The sequence below is a fragment of the Salvelinus sp. IW2-2015 genome, linkage group LG17 (assembly GCF_002910315.2).
Source record: "Salvelinus sp. IW2-2015 linkage group LG17, ASM291031v2, whole genome shotgun sequence".
Classification (NCBI taxonomy): Eukaryota; Metazoa; Chordata; class Actinopteri; order Salmoniformes; family Salmonidae; genus Salvelinus; species Salvelinus sp. IW2-2015.
This window is the reverse complement of record NC_036857.1, coordinates 16,441,706-16,467,340: the sequence shown is the minus strand read 5'-3', so window position 1 is coordinate 16,467,340 and position 25,635 is coordinate 16,441,706. Positions and strand designations below refer to the sequence as shown.

General features: G+C 43.6%; 1 protein-coding gene across 4 annotated transcripts in view; it reads right to left on the bottom strand.

Moving 5' to 3' along the window:
• The window catches only part of atp13a2 (ATPase cation transporting 13A2), a 45,486-nt gene that overhangs the window by 10,086 nt on the left and 9,765 nt on the right, over window positions 1–25,635 (bottom strand). For all 4 annotated transcript variants that reach the window (XM_024005761.2, XM_024005763.2, XM_024005762.2 and 1 more), the window contains exons 8-28: window positions 25,523–25,592; window positions 25,107–25,241; window positions 24,811–24,877; window positions 24,486–24,617; window positions 24,083–24,244; window positions 22,745–22,855; window positions 22,532–22,578; window positions 22,188–22,376; window positions 21,721–21,927; window positions 21,495–21,605; window positions 20,617–20,773; window positions 20,323–20,434; window positions 20,046–20,170; window positions 19,581–19,765; window positions 15,177–15,269; window positions 14,948–15,027; window positions 14,522–14,674; window positions 14,286–14,382; window positions 12,179–12,402; window positions 5,369–5,520; window positions 4,857–5,029 (exon numbers count right to left, since the gene is read on the bottom strand). In XM_024005761.2, the coding sequence (XP_023861529.1) occupies window positions 4,857–5,029; window positions 5,369–5,520; window positions 12,179–12,402; window positions 14,286–14,382; window positions 14,522–14,674; window positions 14,948–15,027; window positions 15,177–15,269; window positions 19,581–19,765; window positions 20,046–20,170; window positions 20,323–20,434; window positions 20,617–20,773; window positions 21,495–21,605; window positions 21,721–21,927; window positions 22,188–22,376; window positions 22,532–22,578; window positions 22,745–22,855; window positions 24,083–24,244; window positions 24,486–24,617; window positions 24,811–24,877; window positions 25,107–25,241; window positions 25,523–25,592 (2,782 nt within the window). The remainder of the gene's footprint in view (window positions 1–4,856; window positions 5,030–5,368; window positions 5,521–12,178; window positions 12,403–14,285; window positions 14,383–14,521; window positions 14,675–14,947; window positions 15,028–15,176; window positions 15,270–19,580; window positions 19,766–20,045; window positions 20,171–20,322; window positions 20,435–20,616; window positions 20,774–21,494; window positions 21,606–21,720; window positions 21,928–22,187; window positions 22,377–22,531; window positions 22,579–22,744; window positions 22,856–24,082; window positions 24,245–24,485; window positions 24,618–24,810; window positions 24,878–25,106; window positions 25,242–25,522; window positions 25,593–25,635) is intronic.

Below are 25,635 nucleotides of genomic sequence, written 5' to 3'. Positions count from 1 at the left end.
GCTACCAGGGCTGGCAAAACCCTGGATCATTGTTATTCTAACTTCCGCGACGCATATAAGGCCCTCCCCCGCCCCCTTTCGGAAAAGCTGACCACGACTCAACATTTTGTTGCTTCCAGCCTACAAACAGAAACTAAAACAAGAAGCTCCAGCGCTCAGGTCTGTTCAACGCTGGTCCGACCAATCTGACTCCACGCTTCAAGACTGCTTCGATCGCAACGTGGATTGGGATATGTTCCGCATTGCGTCCAACAACAACATTGACGAATACGCTGATTCGGTGAGCGAGTTCATTAGAAAGTGCATCGGCGACATAATACCCACAGCAACGATTAAAACATTCCCAAACCAGAAACTGTGGATTGATGGCAGCATTCGCGTGAAACTGAAAGCGCGAACCACAGCTTTTAACCAGGGCAAGGTGACCGGAAACATGACCGAATACAAACAGTGTAGCTATTCCCTCCGCAAGGCAATCAAACAAGCTAAGTGACAGTATAGAGACAAAGTAGAGTCGCAATTCAACAGCTCAGACACAAGAGGTATGTGGCAGGGTCTACAGTCAATCACGGATTACAAAAAGAAAACCAGCCCCGTCGCGGACCAGGATGTCTTGCTCCCAGACAGACTAAATAACTTTTTTGCTCGCTTTGAGGACAATACAGTGCCACTGACACGGCCCGCTACCAAAACCTGCGGGCTCTCCTTCACGGCAGCCGAGGTGAGTAAAACATTTAAACGTGTTAACCCTCGCAAGGCTGCAGGCCCAGACGGCATTCCCAGCCGCGTCCTCAGAGCATGCGCAGACCAGCTGGCTGGTGTGTTTAAGGACATATTCAATCAATCCTTATCCCAGTCTGATGTTCCCACATGCTTCAAGAGGGCCACCATTGTTCCTGTTCCCAAGAAAGCTAAGGTAACTGAGCTAAACGACTACCGCCCCGTAGCACTCACTTCCGTCATCATGAAGTGCTTTGAGAGACTAGTCAAGGACCATATACCTCCACCCTACCGACACCCTAGACCCACTCCAATTTGCTTACCGACCCAATAGTCCACAGACGACGCAATCGCAACCACACTGCACACTGCCCTAACCCATCTGGACAAGAGGAATACCATGTGAGAATGCTGTTCATTGATACAGCTCAGCATTTAACACCATAGTACCCTCCAAACTCGTCATCAAGCTCGAGACCCTGGGTCTCGACCCCGCCCTGTGCAACTGGGTCTGGACTTCCTGACGGGCCGCCCCCAGGTGGTGAGGGTAGGTAACAACATCTCCACCCGCTGATCCTCAACACTGGGGCCCCACAAGGGTGCTTCTGAGCCCTCTCCTGTACTCCCTGTTCACCCACGACTGCGTGGCATGCACGCCTCCAACTCAATCATCAAGTTTGCGGAGACACACAGTTAGGCTTGATTACCAACAACGACGAGACGCCTACAGGGAGGAGGTGAGGCCCTCGGAGTGTGGTGTCAGGAAAATAACCTCACACTCAACGTCAACAAAACAAAGGAGATGATGTGGGACTTCAGGAAACAGCAGAGGGAGCACCCCCCTATCCACATCGACGGGCAGTAGTGGAGAGGGTAGAAGTTTTAAGTTCCTCGGTGTACACATCACGGACAAACTGAATTGGTCCACCCACACAGACAGCGTTGTGAAGAAGGCGCAGCAGCGCCTCTTCAACCTCAGGAGGCTGAAGAAATTCGGCTTGTCACCAAAAGCACTCACAAACTTCTACAGATGCACAATCGAGAGCATCCTGTCGGGCTGTATCACCGCCTGGTACGGCAACTGCTCCGCCCACAACCGTAAGGCTCTCCAGAGGGTAGTGAGGTCTGCAAACGCATCACCGGGGCAAACTACCTGCCCTCCAGGACACCTACACCACCCGATGTCACAGGAAGGCCATAAAGATCATCAAGGACAACAACCACCCAGCCACTGCCTGTTCACCCCGCTATCATCCAGAAGGCGAGTCAGTACAGGTGCATCAAAGCAGGGACCGAGAGACTGAAAAACAGCTTCTATCTCAAGGCCATCAGACTGTTAAACAGCCACCACTAACATTTAGGACCGCTGCCAACATACTGACTCAACTCCAGCCACTTTAATAATGGGAATTGATGGAAATGTACAGTGGGGAGAACAAGTATTTGATACACTGCCGATTTTGCAGGTTTTCCTACTTACAAAGCATGTAGAGGTCTGTAATTTTTATCATAGGTACTCTTCAACTGTGAGAGACGGAATCTAAAACAAAAATCCAGAAAATCACATTGTATGATTTTTTAAGTAATTAATTGCATTTTATTGCATGACATAAGTATTTGATCACCTACCAACCAGTAAGAATTCCGCTCTCACAGACCTGTTAGTTTTTCTTTAAGAAGCCCTCCTGTTCTCCACTCATTACCTGTATTAACTGCACCTGTTTGAACTCGTTACCTGTATAAAAGACACCTGTCCACACACTCAATCAAACAGACTCCAACCTCTCACAATGGCCAAGACCAGAGAGCTGTGTAAGGACATCAGGGATAAAATTGTAGACCTGCACAAGGCTGGGATGGGCTACAGGACAATAGGCAAGCAGCTTGGTGAGAAGGAAACAACTGTTGGCGCAATTATTAGAAAATGGAAGAAGTTCAAGATGCCGGTCAATCACCCTCGGTCTGGGCTCCATGCAAGATCTCACCTCGTGGGGCTCAATGATCATGAGGAAGGTGAGGGATCAGCCCAGAACTACACGGCAGGACCTGGTCAATGACCTGAAGAGAGCTGGACCACGGTCTCAAAGAATGTTACCATTAGTAACACACTACGCCATCATGGATTAAAATCCTGCAGCGCACGCAAGGTCCCCCTGCTCAAGCCAGCGCATGTCCAGGCCCGTCTGAAGTTTGCCAATGACCATCTGGATGATCCAGAGGAGGAATGGGAGAAGGTCATGTGGTCTGATGAGACAAAAATAGAGCTTTTTGGTCTAAACTCCACTCGCCGTGTTTGGAGGAAGAAGAAGGATGAGTACAACCCCAAGAATACCATCCCAACCGTGAAGCATGGAGGTGAAAATCATTCTTTGGGGATGCTTTTCTGCAAAGGGGACAGGACGACTGCACCGTATTGAGGGGGGATGGATGGGGCCATGTATCGCGAGATCTTGGCCAACAACCTCCTTCCCTCAGTAAGAGCATTGAAGATGGGTCGTGGCTGAATCTTCCAGCATGACAACGACCCGAAACACACAGCCAGGGCAACTAAGGAGTGGCTCCGTAAGAAGCATCTCAAGGTCCTGGAGTGGCCTAGCCAGTCTCCAGACCTGAACCCAATAGAAAATCTTTGGAGGGAGCTGAAAGTCCGTATTGCCCAGCGACAGCCCCGAAACCTGAAGGATCTGGAGAAGGTCTGGAGGGAGGAGTGGGCCAAAATCCCTGCTGCAGTGTGTGCAAACCTGGTCAAGAACTACAGGAAAACGTATGATCTCTGTAATTGCAAACAAAGTTTCTGTACCAAATATTAAGTTCTGCTTTTCTGATGTATCAAATACTTATGTCATGCAATAAAATGCAAATGAATTACTTAAAAATCATACAATGTGATTTTCTGGATTTTGTTTTAGATTCCGTCTCTCACAGTTGAAGTGTACCTATGATAAAAATGACAGACCTCTACATGCGTTGTAAGTAGTAAAACCTGCAAAATCGGCATGTATCAAATACTTGTTCTCCCCACTGTATGTAAAAATGTATCACTAGCCACTTTAAACAATGCCACTTAATATAATGTTTACATACCCTACATTACTCATCTCATATGTATATACTGTACTCTATATCATCTACTGCATCTTGCCATCTTTATGTAATACATGTATCACTAGCCACTTTATGTTTATATACCCTACATTACTCATCTCATATGTATATACTGTACTCTATAACATCTACTGCATCTTGCCTATGCCGTTCTGTACCATCACTCATTCATATATCTTTATGTACATATTCTTTATCCCTTTACACTTGTGTGTATAAGGTAGTAGTTGTAGAATGTTAGGTTTAGATTACTCGTTGGTTATTACTGCATTGTCGGAACTAGAAGCACAAGCATTTCGCTACACTCGCATTAACATCTGCTAACCATGTGTATGTGACAAATAAAATGTGATTTGATTTTTGATTTGTCAACATCACGGCAAATCTCATGTGAGTGCATACCATCTATTGGCACAATGGACAGTTTTAACATCTCGCCCCGTGTTTTAGGATTCTGATTCTTCTTCTTAGAATAGTTTCTACGCAATATTGATAAATGAGGCCCCTGGTTTTCTAAGCAAATTTCTAATTATTAGGACAAGTAAACACCTTAAATCGGTCTTGCTGCGGTGTATTTGGTCTGCGCATGTGCTAGCTCCAGCCGAGTGAGCCTCCCACTTTTGCACAAGTGAAGTGAGTTCGGAACAACTGAATGTATGCCTCTGAAGTAGTTTTCACATACACATTTTATATGTCCAAACTCAGAATAAAATATGCTTCCGGAAAATAACATGGTCGCTGTGGTAGAACGTTTATTTTGATTGCCGATTTTTCTGAATTTATCAGAGTGCCATCAAGTAGCCTGATTTCAGATGTGTCCATGTAAACAGGATTTTTGGGGGAAATCGTTCTTGCAAAGCATGTAAATGTTTTAATCAAACTATTATATTAATCTGACTATCCACAATAAATCGCATTATTGTGTGCATGTAACCATACTCACTAAGGGCTGAATCCTAACGTGAGATTACCTCAAGGAAGGAAGGACAATTTTTAGAACAGGGCCCTAGGGTTGGTTCTGCATACAGTACCTCCAATAGGAAGCAGACAACAAAGTTGAGTGCAGCCAGGGCCACCAGCAGGATTTTGAAGTTCATATCAGGGATGTCGTAAAGCTTCAGCAGCTTGCGCAGGAAAGGCATGGGAGCTAGCACCAGCCAACTCATCAGAGCGAACAAGACCAGCAGCACACACACAAAAACCACTGTTAGGAGAGAGAGAAAATATGGGCATCATGTAAGAGACCTTGGCAGCTACTGTGATTATCAGAGTTCACTGCTTAAAGGGAAAGTTCACTCAAATCTAAGTGTCAGATGGTTTAGTACCTCAAAATTGGTTAAGTGGATTTAAAACCACTTTTTAAATTAACCAATCAAGTAAACTATTCCTTACAGCACACTGAATGAACATCAAGGAGGGGAAAGGAGACCCAGCAACAGGTGCTTTTTTTGTGGCTTTGATTTGCAAGGCACGTTCATACAACGTTACCGAACCCCACAAAGAATGATGTGATATGTCTGGAGCCCCTTGGTTGGTGCCTCACCGTTGTAGTACAGAGGTCTCTTGTAGGGGTATCCTTTAGTCACCACCACCGCCATGATGATGTACTGGTACCCTGACAGGTCAAACACACTGGTGTCCTCAAGGTTGGGCAGGTTCGCTGCTCCTGACATTGTTGAATTCAGAGGAACAAACCTGAAAGGATGGATGAAGAGAGGAATAATTCATATTCATTTACCTAGACATTCCCCCACAATGCACTGCATTTGTTGAAAGTCATTGAGCTGCTGTGTTTTTGATACATCATTTTAAACCTCAATGTGACTGAGTCACACCCAAAACCCTTCTTATTATTCCTTTGGTCCTTCAAGGATCTATTCCAATGAGAACCCCTTAATTTCCCCTCAAAATATCAGAACATTATTCTGTGTCATTAAGAATAGGGCTGGGAATTGTCAGGGACATCACGATACTTAGGTGCTGATACAATATGTATTGAGATTTTATTGGGATTCTATGTTCCAAACATATTGCACACTATATGTCTGCTTCAGATGGACAAGAGAGAGCCATGAAAAAATATATATATATATTTCCAGTCATGGAAATAAGTGCTCACCATTTTAAAAGAACATGGAGAACAAGCTATAGGATGAGTTTTGGAGCAGGTACAGCCGACTAAACTAGAGGTAGCTAACGTTAACTACTTACCAATTATTAAAACATGTTTTTTAATTATATTTTTAGAATCGATAAGTGGAGTCAGTATCATATATAAAAATCGGCAAAAATAATATTGAGATACTGTTTCGATCGCCCATCACTAATTACTAATATTATTAGGGCTGACCACATTTAGTCGACTGGTTGATTGTTTAATTGATAGGCTGTTGGTCGACAAAGATTGTTTTTAGTCGAGCAGTGGCAAATTTATATAAAAACAATTATGGCACACGAGACAACTGTCTGATTCACGTCTGTCAGAATCCATTGCGGAGGCCGCGGTGATGGCACACCAGTATCACCAGTAGAACATTTACCGTTAATTCCTAATCTACAATGTTTGTTTGGTTTATTTCTGTTAATGCATTCAATATATTATTATTAGAGTCTTACCATTGCCATTGTCGGAGTGGGCACGTTGTTTGCAGAGTGCACAACCTTGGCTACACTTGTGAGAAAAGTTTGTTTATTTCATTTTATTCATTGACTTTTGTTTGGAGTGCTCTTGTTAATCTTGAGTAAGGACACGCAACTGATTACGCATATAGAAGTAGGACTAGTCTACCTGGCCTGAGTGCAAATGTAGGCCTATAAAATGTACCTATTTGGGGATCTGATACTATTTCTGATTTTCTTAACTCACCATCACTGTGAAGCTTCTCAAAGTATGTTGTTCTTCGCATCAAACAGCAAGTTAACAAAGTCTGTTTTTACATCCATTGATAATGACAATCAGGGCCGGCACTCCCATTAGGCAGCCACCTATGGCGGCACTTGAATTTGGGGCGGAATTTTGACAATTGGCTGCCACCCTCCGGCGCCCCTGATCGGCTACTACACCGCACGCGGCACCCCAGCTCATAGCGTTGCTGCAGTTCCCCTCCCCACCCCATTCCCGCTTCTCCCGAAGTTCACTCCCACTATCATTGGTAGCTATGGTGATGTGTATGTTTATATGGGATTATCCAATTGTGAAATATTAATAAAAATGAATCTGCCAATTAAATTATTGTATTTTTTGGGGGGGGGGTTGTATATGACGAAAACAATCAGTGATTAAGGCAGTAGCATAACCTAGCCTGTTAACGTTAGCTAGCTACTACTAGTGGATATCATTTTAGCTAAAAGTAATCTATAGAGATTTGAAACTATTTGCTACCATGTCTAAGAGACAAAAACTATCAGGAAGCAAATATTTTTTTTAAACTATGAGAAAAGAGGCACAATCTCTAAACCAAAGAAATTCGTTGGTGAAATGTAACAGTGTGCAGCAATGTACATCCACCAGTGTGGAGAATGACAAGCCTACAAGGACAGGCCATTCACGGAGATCTACGCTGGTCAGGGATGGAACCAGGGACTGGAAGAATCTTTCCGCCTCCTCAGCTCGCATGAGAAGTATCATGACCACCTAGATAGTTTCCAGAGGTAGAAGGAGCAGGAGATCAGGCTGGTGTCTTAGCAAACTCAGATGATTTGATTTCAGTAACCATGGACAGCTACCGAGAGAAAACATCACTGACTGCAATGCAGCACCACAGAAGAGGAGAGGCCAATCTGACATGCTGACCAGACCAGACACGTCGCAAAATAAATTTTGAAATCCATGTTATTCAATTATTGCACCCACACTGCTCACGCACGCCAACGAGCGTCTGCGACGCCAAGGGGTAAAATAGAAGTCGTTCCTATTTCTGACGCAGATCGCGCTGAAAGTCATCTCCTCATTGGTTTATAGAAGCAGGTACCCACGTGCCATCTCCTCATTGGTTATACCCACGTGGGTGATTGAAATAAGAACTTTATTGCCGGTTGTCGTGGTAATACAATGAAAGTTTAGATGCGATCACCATATAAGTTCAAAGATGAAAAAGCCTGGAAGGAGGAGAGATGACTAGAAATGATTTGGTTGGCCGTTTTATGTGTGGATTAATTGTCGGAGTAGAGGTCCTTGTGCATTTCAGGTAAAATAACGTTTATAATGTTTATATCCCAGGACAAATTAGCTAGCAACAYCAAGCTAGCTAAATAGGACAAATTAACGTTAGCTAGCAAGTGCAAGCTAACTAGCTAAATTGCCATACATGTTTAATGCTTTTCGACCTGTCCCCAAATTAATGTCATTGGTTCAGAGTTTGTTTTGATATTTTAACCTGCATGTCGTGATCGCGTTTGGTGTGGGGGGGCAAAATAAATGTATGCACGATAGCGCACGCGCGCAGCCGGTTTGGGTTCCGTGTAAGCGGAGACTAAATAAATAAATGCTGAAACTGATGTTGGACAATCAAATTCGATATGTAAATAAACTAAATTCGTTAAGGCTGGGTCAATGATATAAAGCTTATTTTACACTGCTCCAGCGAAATGACGCCCACTCTGCATTTATGAAAGCACTTGTTTCCAAAGCTCAAATGATCTTACTCTGTTTTACAGTTCTACAGGAATATTAAAATGTATACTGTTGAAGTCAGAAGTTTACATATACTTAGGTTGGAGTCATTAAAACTAGTTTTTCAACCACTCCACGCATTTCTTGCTATAGTTTTGGCAAGTCAGTTAGGACATCTACTTTGTGCATGACACAAGTAATTTTTCCAACAACTGTTTACGGACAGATTATTTCACTTATAACTCACTGTATCACAATTCCAGTGGGTCAGAAGTTTACATACACTAAGTTGACTGTGCCTTTAAACAGCTTGGAAAATTCCAGAAAATGTCATGTCTTTGGAAGCTTCTGATAAATGATTTCAATTAGTCTGAGTCAATTGGAGGTGTACCGGTGGATGTATTTCAAGGCCTACCTTCAAACTCAGTGCCTCTTTGCTTGACATCATGGGAAAATCAAAAGAAATCAGCTAAGACCTCAGAAAAAAAAATTGTAGACCTCCACAAGTCTGGTTCATCCTTGGGAGCAATTTCCAAACGCCTGAAGGTACCACGTTCACCTGTACAAACAATAGTACGCAAGTATAAACACCATGGGACCACGCAACCGTCATGCCGCTCAGGAAGGAGACGCGTTCTGTCTACTAGAGATGAACGTACTTTGGTGCGAAAAGTGCAAATCAATCCCAGAACAGCAGCAAAGGACCTTGTGAAGATGCTGGAGGAAACAGGTAAAAGTATCTATATCCACAGTAAAACGAGTCCTATTTCGACGTAACCTGAAAGGCCACTCAGCAAGGAAGAAGCCACTGCTCCAAAACCGCTATTAAAAAGCCAGACTACGGTTTGCAACTGCACATAGGGACAAAGATCGTACTTTTTGGAGAAATGTCCTCTGGTCTGATGAAACAAAAATAGAACTGTTTGCCCATAATGACCAACATTATGTTTGTAGGAAAAAGGGGGATGCTTGAAAGCCGAAGAACACCATCCCAACCGTGAAGCACGGGGGTGGCAGCATCATGTTGTGGGGGTGCTTTGCTGCAGGAGGGACTGGTGCACTTCACAAAATAGATGGCATCATGAGGGATGAAAATTATGTGGATATATTGAAGCAACATCTCAAGACATCAGTCAGGAAGTTAAAGCTAAGTTAAAGCTAAGTCAAGGTATTGGAGTGGCCATCACAAAGCCCTGACCTCAATCCCATAGAACATTTTTGGGCAGAACTGAAAAAGCGGGTGCGAGCAAGGAGGCCTACATACCCGACTCAGTTACACCAGCTCTGTCATGAGAAATGGGCCAAATTGCACCCAACTTATTGTGGGAAGGTTTTGGAAGGCTACCCTAAACATTTGACCCAAGTTAAACAATTTAAAAGGCAGTGCTACCAAATACTAATTGAATGTATGTAAACTTCTGACACACTGGGAATGTGATGAAAGAAATAAAAGCTGAAATAAATAATTTTCTCTACTATTATTCTGACATTTCACATTCTTAAAATAAAGTGGTGATCCTAACTGACCTAAAACAGGGAATTTTTACTTGGATTAAATGTCAGGAATTTTGAAAAACTGAGTTTAAATGTATTTGGCTAAGGTGTATGTAAACTTCCGACTTCAACTGTATGTTAAATATGTTATATAAGTGTTATTTTTTATTGTAATTGTAACAATTATGGGGTCGTGCCACGATAACAGGTGGGATATTATTATTAAGAAACTTGATTTCCTACTATAGGTAGTAGGTTGCATAGTGATAGCAACATTATAACTCCCCGATGCAGGGGTTAAAGTAACATTCCCTTCTGCCTGGTAAGGGACCTCCTATATGTGCACGCGCACACCAAACATTTTTATGGGCATAAACATAGAATTGCATATATAAATTGGAGCCTATTTCTTTATCTTCCAAAAAATAAGTAGTAAGCCTACCTGTTTGACAGACACAATTATCCTATTCATAGATGTCGGTATAGCCAAATACTGTCCCATGCACTGATTAAATACCTCCGTGTCTGGGAAGGGCTTGGTGTATTTTACTAAAACCTGGGCTCGAATTGAGTGAGGGTATCACATATCCCTTTTGCCCTTTTCTTTAACAAAGGGTATCTATTGTTTGCTTTATATTTGGAAATAAAATCATAAAACGTATCCAGATTATATCAAGCGTTCTATAGCAATGCTTAACTCGGTGATGCCTTATGGTAGAAACAAGCTCTAAAATGCCCGCGAAAGACGTGACTCCGATGCATACAGGGATATATTGATTCCTCTCAATGACAATCTGAAGCTAAAACTGTATCCTATAATATTCGAGACAAAAAATATATATTTGACTTTGCTATTCTGTCCCTATTAATTGAGCTTTTCTCTTTCTGAAAAGAGAAGATGTATGTTTAAACCCAGGCAGATTTAAGGGAAGCTGGGTTATTGGGTTATTCAACGGACGAGAAGCTGGGTTATTGGGTTATACAACGGACGAGTAGCCAGCAGTTGAAGTTTACAGTTTTCTGTGTCAGTACAGCCTATGTCCGGGTAGAAAGGTGCCATGCTTAGATTCATAGGGATGTCTAAGATGTAACTATTTTTGTCTCGCCTAGGGCGGCAGAACGTCCAGGGCATTGGTGATTTTATCAATGTAATCAGATTGAATATATTAGGCTATGTTATTGACATTGAACTGATTATATAGCCTACTAACCAGATGTGTTAAAAATTGTGTTTAATTTGTAGCATAGGCCTATTAAATTGGGATGCTATTATGTTCTGTTCCCCCGACTTTTAGCTGAGAAATAAATTGGCCCAAGGCCAAACCTATTGGGGGGGGGGGGCAGATTTTTGCCGGCCCTGATGACAATAGTTCCCCAACATAGCCTATTTGAAAAATCTTTCCAACTCTCCCTTTCAAATACCACTGAGCATGAAAGGGGAAAAAAAGTCATGCTGTGATTTGGTGGAAACGTCATAAAATAGGCATACCTGATTACTTCTTATCCCTTGCGCTAAATAGCCTACTGCAGTGTCTGTCCGGAGCTCACTGGCGCTGGAAACTGAGGGCCCAGAATATTTTCTACAATGTTGCAAGTTTGCTAGCACAAGCTTCCCACCAGACCAAGTTAATACAATAGTTGATACAATGTTTTAAGTTTCTTGCAGACAGGCCATGCGTAGCCAATGTGATTTATAGGACATTTATCAGAATATTTTCTACCTGTGGGCTGCAATTGTTTTATTAGTTGGCTTTATGTAGGCTATTTTCACATATTGGCAATGGAAGTTACTTTTAAATTTGTATAATTTTCATTTAGATAGAATTTTGATGAACCACATGACATTGATTTTGAAATATGAAGACTTTATAAATGAAACTGTTCCACTGAAATGTGCATATGAAAATCATAACTTCAGGAGCCTAACAGCAAAACCTGCAACAGGGGGAGGATGGCCGGGAACAGTTTTTTTCCCTTCTGGTTAGGCTATATTGATCTCTGGCGCCCTCTTTAGTAATTTGTGTCTTAACAAGCTCAGTAACCTACATATAGTTGATTCATTCAAACATAGACTGTGTCTATATATGGAAAAATACACGTTTTAAAATGTCGACCAATCGAACAGATGGCTCTCGGTCGACTAAGATTTTTTTGGTTGTTGTCGGGGACAGCCCTAAATATTATACAGTATTAAAGGTAATATACAAATCAAGCTGATCATAATCACTATTCATAAATGGTTCTTACCAGTCCTGGGAGGTGGTGATCAGCAGAGCAGACACCTGGCCCAGGATGAGAAGTAGGGTGTGCAGCGTCAGGCTAGCCAGGACTGGCAGCGCCAGCAAGCTGGCTGGGGGCCGCTGGGGGTGCAGCTCTGTGCTTGGGCCCCCTTTCCCCATGACGATAGCCAGCAGCGTCACCAGGACCATGTCAAAGAACAGGAACTGCAGGTCGCCCAGGTTAGTCTTCTCCTGAATGGGGTACACAAAATAGAATCAACACGTGCTATAGGTGGGGGAGGGTAAAATAACATTCCAAAGCATTCTACAGATTCAGAAAAAGTTTGTGCCTGTTAGATACAGTTGAAGTCAGAAGTTTACATACACCTTAGCCAAATACATTTAAACTCCGTTTTTTACAATTCCTGACACTTAATACAAGTAAAATTCCCTGTCTTAGGTCAGTTAGGATCACCACTTTATTTTAAGAATGTGAAATGTCGGAATAATAGTAGAGAGAATGATTGATTTCAGTTTTTATTTCTTTCATCACATCCCCAGTGGGTCAGAAGTTTACATACACTCAATTAGTATTTGGTAGCATTGCCTTTCAATTGTTGAACTTGGGTCAAACGTTTTGGGTAGCCTTCCACAAGTTCCCACAATAAGTTGGGTGAATTTTGGCCCATTCCTCCTGACAAAGCTGGTGTAAATGAGTCAGGTTTGTAGGCCTCCTTGATCGCACATGCTTTTTCAGTTCTGCCCACAATGTTCTATGGGATTGAGGTCAGGGCTTTGTGAGGCCACTCCAATACCTTGACTTTGTTGTCCTTAAGCCATTTTGCCACAACTTTGGAAGTATGCTTGGGGTCATGTCCATTTGGAAGACCCATTTGCGACAAGCTTTAACTTCCTGACTAATGTCTTGAGATGTTGCTTCAATATATCCACATAATTTTCTTTCCTCAAGATGCCATCTATTTTGTGAAGTGCACCAGTTCCTCTGCAGCAAAGCACCCCCACAACATGATGCTGCCACCCCAGTGCTTCACGGTTGGATGGTGTTCTTCGCTTTCAAGCCTCCCCCTTTTCCTACAAACATAACAATGGTCATTTATAGCCAAACAGTTCTATTTTTGTTTCATCAGACCAGAGGACATTTCTCCAAAAAGTACAATCTTTGTCCCCATGTGCAGTTTGCAAACAGTAGTCTGGCTTTTTTATGGTGGTTTTGGAGCAGTGGCTTCTTCCTTGCTGAGCGTCCTTTCAGGTTCTGTCAATATAGGACTCGTTTTACTGTGGATATAGATACTTTTGTACCGGTTTCCTCCAGCATCTTCACAAGGTCCTTTGCTGTTGTTCTGGGATTGATGTGCACTTTTCTCACCAAAGTCGTTCATCTCTAGGAGAACAGAATGTGTCTCCTTCCTGAGCGGTATGACGACTGCATGGTCCCATGGTGTTTATACTTGCGTACTATTGTTGTACAGATGAGCGTGGTACCTTCAGGCGTTTGGAAATTGTTTCAAGGATGAACCAGACCTGTGGAGGTCTACAATATTTTTTTCTGAGGTCTTGGCTGATTTATTTTGATTTTCCCATGATGTCAACAAAGAGGCACTGAGTTTGAAGGTAGGCCTTGAAATTCATCCACAGGTACACCTCCAATTGACTCAAATGATGTCAATTAGCCTATCAGAAGCTTCTAAAGCCATGACATTTTCTGGAATTTTCCAAGCTGTTTAAATGCACATTCAACTTAGTGTATGTAAACTTCTGACCCACCGGAATTGTGATACAGTGAATTATAAGTAAAATAATCTGTCTGTATATAATTGTTGGGAAAATGACTTGTGTCATGCACAAAGTAGATAACAAAAAATTTGTGGAGTGGCTGAAAAACGAGTTTTAATGACTCCAACCTAAGTGTATGTAAACTTCCGACTTCAACTGTACATACAATAATTAAGTTAAACACATGCTATAGTATTTTGGCTAAAGTGATGAAACATGAGAAAGTATGCACAATGAACCCCTCCAAACTACTGCACACATTATCTGGCATATCTCCTGTCTTTCTTTCCAGGGGTAAAGGAACACTATAAGCTTGGCAGAACAACTACTGTAGAACTTACAGTGTAGAGGATGAGCACAGAGGAGAACTGGATGAGACTGTACAAGGCCATGTACTTGAAGAGACTGAATGATGTCACCAGAGAACACCGGCCCTCCCTGTGAGACAGAGGAAGAATCACCCTTGTTAAAAAGAATGACAACGGCACATATTATTTTTCCTATGACATTACAGTACTCATTACTGTTAGATGTGTTGGATGTCAGGCTACTCTTGAACAGAGTGTGGTCTCCTTACCGGATGAGTAGAGGCACACAGCTGATGTTGTCTGACTTGGAGGTGAAGGGAGAGGCCACAGATGCTTCTGCCTCTGACAGAGACACGCCTACGTCTGCGGCCCTTAGGGCTCCGCAGTCATTGGCCCCGTCTCCACACATGCCCACACGGTAGCTACACAGGGAGGGAGAGAGGGTGAATGGGTGAGAACTTAGGACTATTCCCTTTTCACACTACCGAGCTGTGCCGAAGAGAGCCAATCAATGGAAGAATCTGCCTGTCTGTCCATCTATCCTTTCATGTACCTTAATTTGCTACCGAGTTCCTTTGTGTCTTCCTCCTTTTCCCTATGCATGACTCTACCCTCCATCTCTCTCATTCTAGGCTGGTCTCTTCTTCCCTGACTGGTTTCCTCTGTTCTTTCCACCTCTGCTCCCCCTCTCTTACTTCAGTTTCTGCAGCTCTGTGACCAGCTGAGTCTTCTGTTCAGGGGCCATCCGTGCGTAGACCGTTCCCCGCATCAACACCTGATAACACAACGCACTCATAATGCATTGTCTATTCTACACAACAGCATCATACTGACCATTAAGAACCATTTCCCCAGTATGTGTTAAAACTATTCAGCTAACTGGGTGGCTGTTGAGTAGAGTGGACAATGGGAAGGTGGTCTCACCTTTGGGAGATACTCAGGGAAGTGGTCACACAGGGCGGAGAAGGACTTTCCATTGATGGCCAGGTGATAGTTGATAACACCCTGGTACAGACCCTGAGAAAGCAAGCGGTGGTGAACTGGAGTATTACAAACAGTACCTTCCGTAATAGGGTTGGAAATTGATTATGATTTGTAAAAGTTTTTTAAAAAGTCTGTCTCAAAATAAAATTATAACATGAAAGAACAGTGGGGTGGATCCTAACTTCCACTTCCTAAAATGTTTCACTTAGTCTCCCATTGACATCAATGCATGACTTGACTTGTGGCAGTCATGAAATTTTGTCAGCCGGTGATTGTCAAGCAAATAACTGCCGGTCTCACTGTAATTTACCGTTAATTAAAATAAAAACATTTAGCATCTCCTGGCTTCCACGCATAGCCTACACGCCACCGATGCAGACCTTTGGAACATTTACATTTTAAAAAGTCTAATAAATCTATGTAATATAGCCTACACCATCACAATAAATCCATGATTTATTTTAGACAGGTCTAAAGAAAKATGATATGAAGAAAATGTAGTCTATTTCAGAAGAACAGAATAACATACTCTGAGTTGTCCTTATGTTAAGCCCTGATTTGGCTATTACATTTGGCTGTGGGCTACACTGGTTCCTTTAGCAGACAAGATTTGCTTAGAATTCTGTGGCATTATTTTATAGTACGAAGAATACAACTGAACAAAGCTGAATAAAATAGAAAGGATATTTTCTCCAAGCGATTTGAGGGAGTGCGCACGTACCTATTCTGTGTTGAGCAGTTAACAAAGAAACAGGCACTCCTATATGCTTAATTTAGTTATGTAAATGTAGTTGTGATACAAATATTGTTCTATATGTTATGATTTTTTAATACATTCTAAGGCTGCATGATGCGACTAATGATGATTTGACAAAAGTTGCATAAAATGCATGAGTTCTGCCTTTTGTTTTTGCGCAGGCTGTACACACTTCATCAGTCTCTCATTCACTATTTGAAAAGCACTAAATAATGACTAGACTTTCCCGGCTGCATCCCCTTTGGGCTCCCGAGTGGCACAGCGGTCTAAGACACTACATCTCAGTGCTAGAGGCATCACTACAGACCCTGGTTCGATTCCAGGCTGTATCACAACCAGCCGTGATTGGGAGTCTCATAGGGTGGCGCACAATTGGCCCAGTGTCGTCCGGGTTAAGGTTTGGCCAGGGTAGGCCGTCATTCTAAATAAGAATTTGTTCTTAACTGACTTGCCTAGTTAAATAAAGGTAAAATAAAACATTTATAATTGTGTGGCAGTAATGCCCCCTAAGAAAATCCATGCCTTTTACGGCCAGTGGCCATTGTGCCCTTGGGCTGAATATAATAATTCCCATCTCCCGACTGTGCCGAAGCACCTCTAACTCACATGATTTGGTCTTTCTCACAGGCTACAAGTGAAGCCTGACACACCGGGAAGGAAACTGCGCGCGTCCTTATCCAATTCCGAGGCGCATATTGAAGATATTGGAAGAACTGTCCACATTTACTTTTTGTCAGCCAACAAGATGACAAGATGCCAAACGAACCCGCAAAGCGTTAGCCTATGTCAATCTACTATCCTCCACTGTACAAAAGTTGACCTATTCTATTCTGTGTGAGAAATAAATATACCAAACCTAGTCTGGGACAGTTGTGGGATGAGATAGATCTAAAATTAATACAACCACTAGCATCAAAAAACCTGTTTTAAGCAATGAGCCTGACACAACAATTCAGAACGTTTAGCTCAAAATGTTGATAAACTATTAGGCCATTTCTTCACATTATAAGCGCAGCAATGTGGACACGGCAGTAGGCTATAAGCACAAATGTTCAATTAGGTAGCGCATTTTTATGGTGAAAATAATCTTCCCCAAACTTGAAACTCACATGCTGCGTATGCATGCCAGTTAAGGCTCTACACTCGTTGTAAAGCCGATTAATGTGCTTCATTTTAAGAAGTTATTTGGCCACTTTAGTTGTGATACATACCTAATCAAAACGTATAGGCCATGCAACATGAGGTGTGCGACTATGATTTGTAAAAGTTTWAAAAAAATATTWAAAAAAATAGGCCTGTTTCTTGCCTTAAACTGGGCATATTTCACAAGTGATAATACATATATAGTATACACTGCTCAAAAAAATTAAGGGAACACTAAAATAACACATCCTAGATCTGAATGAATGAAATATTCTTATTAAATACTTTTTTCTTTACATAGTTGAATGTGCTGACAACAAAATCACACACAAATGATCAATGGAAATCAAATTTATCAACCCATGGAGGTCTGGATTTGGAGTCACACTCAAAATTAAAGTGGAAAACCACGCTATAGGCTGATCCAACTTTGATGTAATGTCCTTAAAACAAGTCAAAATGAGGCTCAGTAGTGTGTGTGGCCTCCACGTGCCTGTATGACCTCCCTACAACGCCTGGGCATGCTCCTGATGAGGTGGCGGATGGTCTCCTGAGGGATCTCCTCCCAGACCTGGACTAAAGCATCCGCCAACTCCTGGACAGTCTGTGGTGCAACGTGGCATTGGTGGATGGAGCGAGACATGATGTCCCAGATGTGCTCAATTGGATTCAGGTCTGGGGAACGGGCGGGCCAGTCCATAGCATCAATGCCTTCCTCTTGCAGGAAACGCTGAGGTCTAGCATTGTCTTGCATTAGGAGGAACCCAGGGCCAACCGCACCAGTATATGGTCTCACAAGGGGTCTGAGGATCTCATCTCGGTACCTAATGGCAGTCAGGCTACCTCTGGCGAGCACATGGAGGGCTGTGCGGCCCCCCAAAGAAATGCCACCCCACACCATGACTGACCCACCGCCAAACCGGTCATGCTGGAGGATGTTGCAGGCAGCAGAACGTTTCTCCACGGCGTCTCCAGACTCTGTCACGTCTGTCACATGTGCTCAGTGTGAACCTGCTTTCATTGTGAAGAGCACAGGGCGCCAGTGGCGAATTTGCCAATCTTGGTGTTCTCTGGCAAATGCCAAACGTCCTGCACAGTGTTGGGCTGTAAGCACAACCCCCACCTGTGGACGTCGGCCCTCATACCACCCTCATGGAGTCTGTTTCTGACCGTTTGAGCAGACACATGCACATTTGTGGCCTGCTGGAGGTCATTTTGCAGGGCTCTGGCAGTGCTCCTCCTTGCACAAAGGCGGAGGTAGCGGTCCTGCTGCTGGGTTGTTGCCTCCTACGGCCTCCTCCACGTCTCCTGATGTACTGGCCTGTCTCCTGGTAGCGCCTCCATGCTCTGGACACTACGCTGACAGACACAGCAAACCTTCTTGCCCACAGCTCGCATTGATGTGCCATCCTGGATGAGCTGCACTACCTGAGCCACTTGTGTGGGTTGTAGACTCCGTCTCATGCTACCACTAGAGTGAAAGCACCGCCAGCATTCAAAAGTTGACTAAAACATCAGCCAGGAAGCATAGGAACTGAGAAGTGGTCTGTGGTCACCACCTGCAGAACCACTCCTTTATTGGGGTGTCTTGCTAATTGCCTATAATTTCCACCTGTTGTCTATTCCATTTGCACAACAGCATGTGAAATTTATTGTCAATCAGTGTTGCTTCCTAAGTGGACAGTTTGATTTCACAGAAGTGTGATTGACTTGGAGTTACATTGTGTTGTTTAAGTGTTCCCTTTATTTTTTTGATGAGTGTATATAAGTGATAGGCTAATATTGTCACCGATCAGATTATTCTTGATTTTATCTCATCTTTACATATACTAAATAATATGTGTGTGAAATTCATTTTGATTTCAAATGGACGATTATCATGCACCTGTCTCAAAACGGGGGCAAAAAATACATGTCATCTATGCACTTAAATAGGAAATGGAGGATGCTTTCCCCGTGGTTAATTTTTATGCCAGCCAGATAGGCTATACTCCTGTGTAAAGAGAAGCAATGTGCTTAATATTAGGAAAGTTTAGAAATAAATATAGTAGGCCTAGCCTATAGAAAGCTTATGGGATCCTCCTATTTTTAATAGAGGCCATCACTCTGTTTTCTCATGCAATTACATAGCCTATAGAAATGTTGCACAACAAGAGTTCATGGGCTCTCAATAAGTTTTTGATTACATTTGTATTGATGTCAAAGTGATTAAAGGGACAATGGAGTGCTGAGTACCAGGCAGTTAGAAAGTTTGTTAGGCTACTAATGACTATCAGAAGCTTAATTATCGTGACTCAGCGGTCACATGGAATTTGAATGTCATCATGACTCGTGACCGCTGGTGTGGCGGTAATACGGTCACCATAACAGCCCTATGAATGACCAAGTGAAAATTCGACTTAAGTGGAAGTTACGATTCACCCTAGCATGAGGTAAAGACAAACCTGAGTGTACATATCTATGGAGCTCTGTGTAGCTGTGGCCTCCGTCCCTCCTTCCCCCAGGTGGAAGCGCAGTGAGGGCATAGACTGGCCCGTCTGGGGGGTGGCGTGAACAAAAATCACCCTCTCGTTTGAGCCTACCATCCCACAGGTTCGAGCCACATTGACTGCAGTCAGAACGTTGTCACCTGTGAAGTAGGAAAGAAAATACTTAGGCTAGATGGCCTGCTGTGGGACATACTGTAATATCTTTGAGTGAGAGGATTGGACTTAAGAGTGTATGCCTTAGAATGGGTTGCTCTGGAGGGCCATAGCGTATACATGTTTTGTTCTAGCCCAGCACTAACCCTCCTGGGAGGGAGGGGGGGGGATCCTGTACACTGCGGTCCTCTATGGCCGTGACTGATATTTCTAATAGTCAAATTATGTTTGGGTTACAAAGACAGAAAAGAGACATGCTATTCATACCAGTGACCATGACGGTACGAAGATGTGCCAATCTGAGGGTAGTGATGACCTCGGCACTCTCCGGCTTGACCAGATTCTTCATCACCAGCAGACCCAGGAACTGCATGTCTCGCTCTACCTTTCCCCTGTGGACACCAACACAGCTCCATCAACACCTACTGACGTGATAGTTCATCAGCGGAGCTATAGGCACAGGTTAAGAAGAATTCATTGAGGACTTGGGTAGTAGCTAGAAGGGACATAACCGCATTTGATGTTCTTCATAAAAATGTCTTACCGTTCAATGGTGCTCAAGTCAGTCTGCCCATGCAGAGTTTTGTAGCCGAGAGCTAGCACCCTGAAGCCGTCACTTGCGAAAGTACGCAGGGTGTTTGAGAATTGTGCAGGCACTGCAAGTCACGGTTTAAAAGAAAGACAGTATAAGTAAACAATAACCAAAAAAAGACAGGCTTAAAACACAATTACATCACAAACCAGTGCCAATGCTAATCTTACAGCAACTTATTCTTTCTGTGAAATGTCTATTTCAATTCATAGCCCTCTTCACTCTGTCTCCCTCTCTCTTCCATACCGCTTTCTCTCAGGCAGAGGCTGGCCACCATCTCTGGGGCCCCTTTGATAAAGGCGAGGGACGACTGTCCCTCGGGAGCCACCGTCACCACACTCATCCGCTGGAGGGACGAGGAGAAAGGGAAACGCTGCACGAGGGCCACCGCCTCATGGATGGACTGATGGGACAGGAGAGAAGAAAAGCATGGTTAAACTCCCTGGCTTGAATCCTTCATCATAAGGCCTTCATAACGGTGTTAAAGCAATTTCACAGATGTCATGATAACTGGAGGTCAGTTTATGACAATGGCCTTAACACTCCTGACACAAACCACTATCTACTGTAGGTCAGTGTTTTCCAAACATAATCCTGTCTACCCCAAGGGGTGCACATTTAGGTTTTTTGTCCTAACACTACACAGCTGATTCAAATAATCAACTCATCAAGCTTTGATTATTTGAATCAACTGTGTAGTGATAGGGCAAAAACCAAAATGTGCACCCCTTGGAGTCCCCAGGACCGAGTTTGGGAAACGCTGATCTGGGTAAAGGGTTTCAAGTGTACCCAATGACACAAACATTGCAGAGCTCCTATGAATAATGAATTAATAATCTGAGAAGAACCCAAGAACAAAGAAAACCTTGTCAGTAGATGGGGAAGGCTAGGTAGGTCACTATTAACCTTGTGAGCCAGACTCAAAGTCTGTCACTATGGAAACAGGCCCACGAAGCCCTAGGCCTAGATAGTGATAACTTTTTCATACCAACCCCTTTGGTGTCCACAGGTCTGGGCCAACAATTAAAGCTAAGAGCTTCTTCCACCACATTGATTGAATTCACTTATTAGATTATTTCAGCTCTGTGAACACCTCAGGGGCCATGACCACGTGGGATACTCACTACACTCTCAGATTGGAGCTGACAGGCAGGGGGTCGCATCACTGCCAGAACCCTGTGACCTCCGAACTCTGAGTCTAACGTTTTGTCATCTCCTGCAGGCTCCTCCAGCTCCTGGCAGGAAAAGTCAGTCAGTCACACAGGTGAAATACTCAGCCCCTATTGAAGAACTGACTTTGCACCTAGTACAAACACTCCATAAATATGGTTCTTGGTTTCTCAGTCTTACCCAGCCAGTGGACTCGATCATCTTGAGCTCTAGAGGGTCTCCCAGGAGTTGTCCCCCCAGCAAGGCCACAGAGTGGCAGCAGGCCATTGCAGAGAGCATGGGCCCCTGGGGCAGGAGGCGTGGGTCAGGGACCAGCTCAGAGAACCCAGCTCCACTACCCTCCATCACCCCCCACACGTCCAGTCCCTCCTCAGTCAGAGTGCCTGTCTGAATAGAGAGGAATAGAGAGTAGACACACACTTCCTGCTTCAAAATAGTTCTTCACCAGGGTCATGTTCTGTAGAGCGTAACGTAGCAGAGCGTTTTGCAAAGAAAAACAATAACTCGCTCCATTTCAAAATGTTTTCTCCTGTTGTGTGCTTACAGAACACGACCAAGAGATGATTTCAATTGCTGTCAGTCCTCCTAGCTGCGTCCGCCCCAAAACACACACATACACACTAGGGCATACTGGTTTGGGGCCTCACCTTGTCAAAGCAAAAGAGCGAGACCTTCCCAGAGATGTTGATGCGCGGGGGGCTTATGCAGAAGACCCCTTCTCTCTTCAGACGACCCTGGGCGTAAATGGTACCGGTGGTGATAGCAGCAGGGAGGGCAGGGGGCACCACGATGGTCACAATATCCAGAGCCCGAATCACCAGCTCCCACCACGTGGTCTAGAGACACAATTACATCTTATTAAGAAATAATCCTCAGAGGGTCAAATATTTTTGTCCAGCTCCAAGATCACCACATTGTTGTTTGTTTATCTAATCAATTAGGGTGGAAATGAACTCATGGTATTAATAAGCTTGGTATGGCAAATACTTACGTTGGTTCTGCTTAGGATCACGATGCTGTATACTGTGCCACACAATGCTGAAACACAATTAAATATTGGTTCATGCTGAAATGATATGTTTACACAATACAAGGGGCTAATTGGTAATACTTTTATACTTCTCAAAACTTGTCTAGCACCCATTTAAAATAATTCAAAAGTGAGTTATTTTACGACGTGCAACTCTACTGTGTCGGGGCTTACCTACACCCCCCAGGAAAAGCAAGAACTTAATAGCGTCTTGGTAGAAGCGGAAGTTGATAGGTTGGGGGTAGAGGATGGAGCTGACCAGGTCTCCCTTGGCTGTGAAGAACCCTGAGGGACAAAAACCAACAACATTGAGTGGAGGACAAACACAGTCCTTTTATAATGTAATATGATGAGGTCTAATTATGTACATGCATAAGAAGGTGCATGTGTATTTTGTATGTATATACATACAGTACCAGTCAAAAGTTTGGACACACCTACTCATTCAAGGATTTTTCTTCATTTTTACTATTTTCTACTAGAATAATAGTGAAGACATCGAAACTATGAAATTACACATATGGAATCATGTAGTAACCAAAAAAGTGTTAACTGATCCCCACCCAGTCATCAAGGCAAAGGGTGGCTACTCTGCATGTGATGTTCGCACCATGAGGCATGGAGGAGGTGTGATGGTGCTTTGCTGGTGACACTGTCAGGGATTTATTTAGAATTTAAGGCACACTTAACCACTATGGCTACCACAGCATTCTGCAGCGATACGCCTTCCCATCTGGTTTGCACTTAGTGGGACTATCATTTGTTTTTCAACAGGACAATGACTCAACACACCTCCAGGCTGTGTAAGGGCTTTTTGACCAAGGAGAGTGATGGAGTGCTGCATCAGATGACCTGGCCTCCACAATCACCCAACCTCAACCCAATTGAGATGGTTTGGGATGAGTTAGAGTGAAGGAAAAGCAGCCATCAAGTGCTCAGCACATGTGGGAACTCTTTCAATACGGTTGGAAAAGCATTCCAGGATTTCTTTTAAACCTTAATTTAACTAGGCAAGTCAGTTAAGAACAAATTCTTATTTACAATGACGGCCTACCCCGGCCAAACCCATCCCTAACCCAGACGACGTTGTGCCAATTGTGCGCCGCACTATGGGACTCCAGATCGGTTGTGATGCAGCCCGGGATCGTCTGTAGTGACACATCTAGCACTGTGATGCAGTCCCTTAGACCGCTGCGCCACTCAGGATCACCACTCAGTCATCAAGGCAAAGGGTGGCTACTTTGAAGAATCCCAAATATAATATATATTTACATTTGTTTAACACTTTTTTGGTTACTACATAATGCCATATGTGTTATTTCATAGTTTTGATGTCTTCACTATTATTCTACAATATAGAAAATAGTAAAAATAAAGAAAAACCCTTGAATGAGTAGCTGTGTCCAAACTTTTGACTGGTACTGTTCATACATACATACACTGTACATATGCATGATTTAACTGTCTGTTGTTTGACCTTTCATATTGGTAGTGTAAAAGTATCCGTCTCACCTGTGCTTGTGACCACAGCAATGGCCCCGCCCCTTCCTGGCCGGCCCCCTTTGGCCTGGATGCACTGCGTGCCGCAGAAGAGGGTGTGTCTGCGCTGGGCCTCAGGGCTGTAACGCCCCCCAGCAGCCGGGAGTGGGGTCTTCATCACAGGGACACTCTCACCTAGAGGTAAGGCAGGTGGCTGTTACAATGGATTCACATTGCTCACTACTAAGAGCTTCAAAAGGATCGAAAATCAGTAACTGTCAACGGAGGAGACATTCAACGAGTTGATCATTGGCAAGTTCAACTAGACATTTTGTGACGAGAGTTGAGAAAGTTTCAACTTAATGCACATTTCAGCCAGACCTCAGTGTAGTTCATGACTGAAGTAATTTTGTGATTGAGTTCTGTTTGGCCTCACCGGTTAGCATGCTCTCGTTGACCATGCACTCCCCGGCCAGCAGAGCAGCATCGCAGGGCAGCAGCAGCCCCTCCTGAGGGATCAGCACACAGTCCCCCGGGACCAGCTCCACAGAGCTCAAACTGTCCTCCTCTGAAAGACAGAGCCAGGGCATCAATCGGCTCCTACTAGAGCAGAGGATGCAGACTTTTGTTTTGGGGATTTGCGTGTATTGTTAGGTTGCACTGTTGGAGATAGGAACATAAGCATTTTGCTAAACCCACGATAACATCTGCTTAAAATGTGTACGCTGGCTGTGGAAGACAAAAATGGAGGGAAAGCTCACCCCCGGAGCTTCTGCGCACGGTAACATTGGTTATCTGCTGAGCCATGCTACGGATCGTGTTGCTTTGCTGTGGAACCACAGAATCGACAATTCAGTGGTGAACATGTAGACAGCTAAATGATAGTCTGCCCTATAACAGGTAATAGGAAAATATGAATATAAAAAGGAGTGTATCCATAATGTAGCACCCACGATAACAGAACCATAACAATCTCAAAAATACCTATTTGTACATTTATCTGAAAGCTTTCATGGGAGCACAGAAGACATGGGAGGAGCCTCCTGGTGTCACTCACCTTGCGGATCTCGTAGAGAGACACACATATGGAGATAAGGGAGATGATGACGATGCAAGCAGCATAGTAATAGTAACTATCTGTCAGCCACAAAGCAATGCTGAACACCTGGAACACGTAGAATGGGTTGAGCACCTGCAGAGATGGAGGGAGGGAGAATAAAGGGATGGATGGATAAAGAGAGAGAGGGGTACAGAGTGAGCAGGCCTTAAACCTGTATTATTGTATGTAACTGTTGGTAGATGAAAGTTTACGTGGAACAATGAGACCTTAAGCCTAAGTTTCATGATTCGGCTTTTGTGAATGTATATTTCCCTTATGAATATAAACAAGTGCACCACTGCAAATGGTCAGTAAATCTAGTCCTGTACATGTAAATCAATGAGAAAACGTCAATCGTTGTTCAAGCCAATCACCTCCTCAATCAGTAGTCGCATGAAGGACTTCACAGGCACATCGATGAGATTGGTCCCGTAGACCTTCCTCCTGAAAGATGGAGAGAACTGGAGTCAGACACTGGATGAGGCAG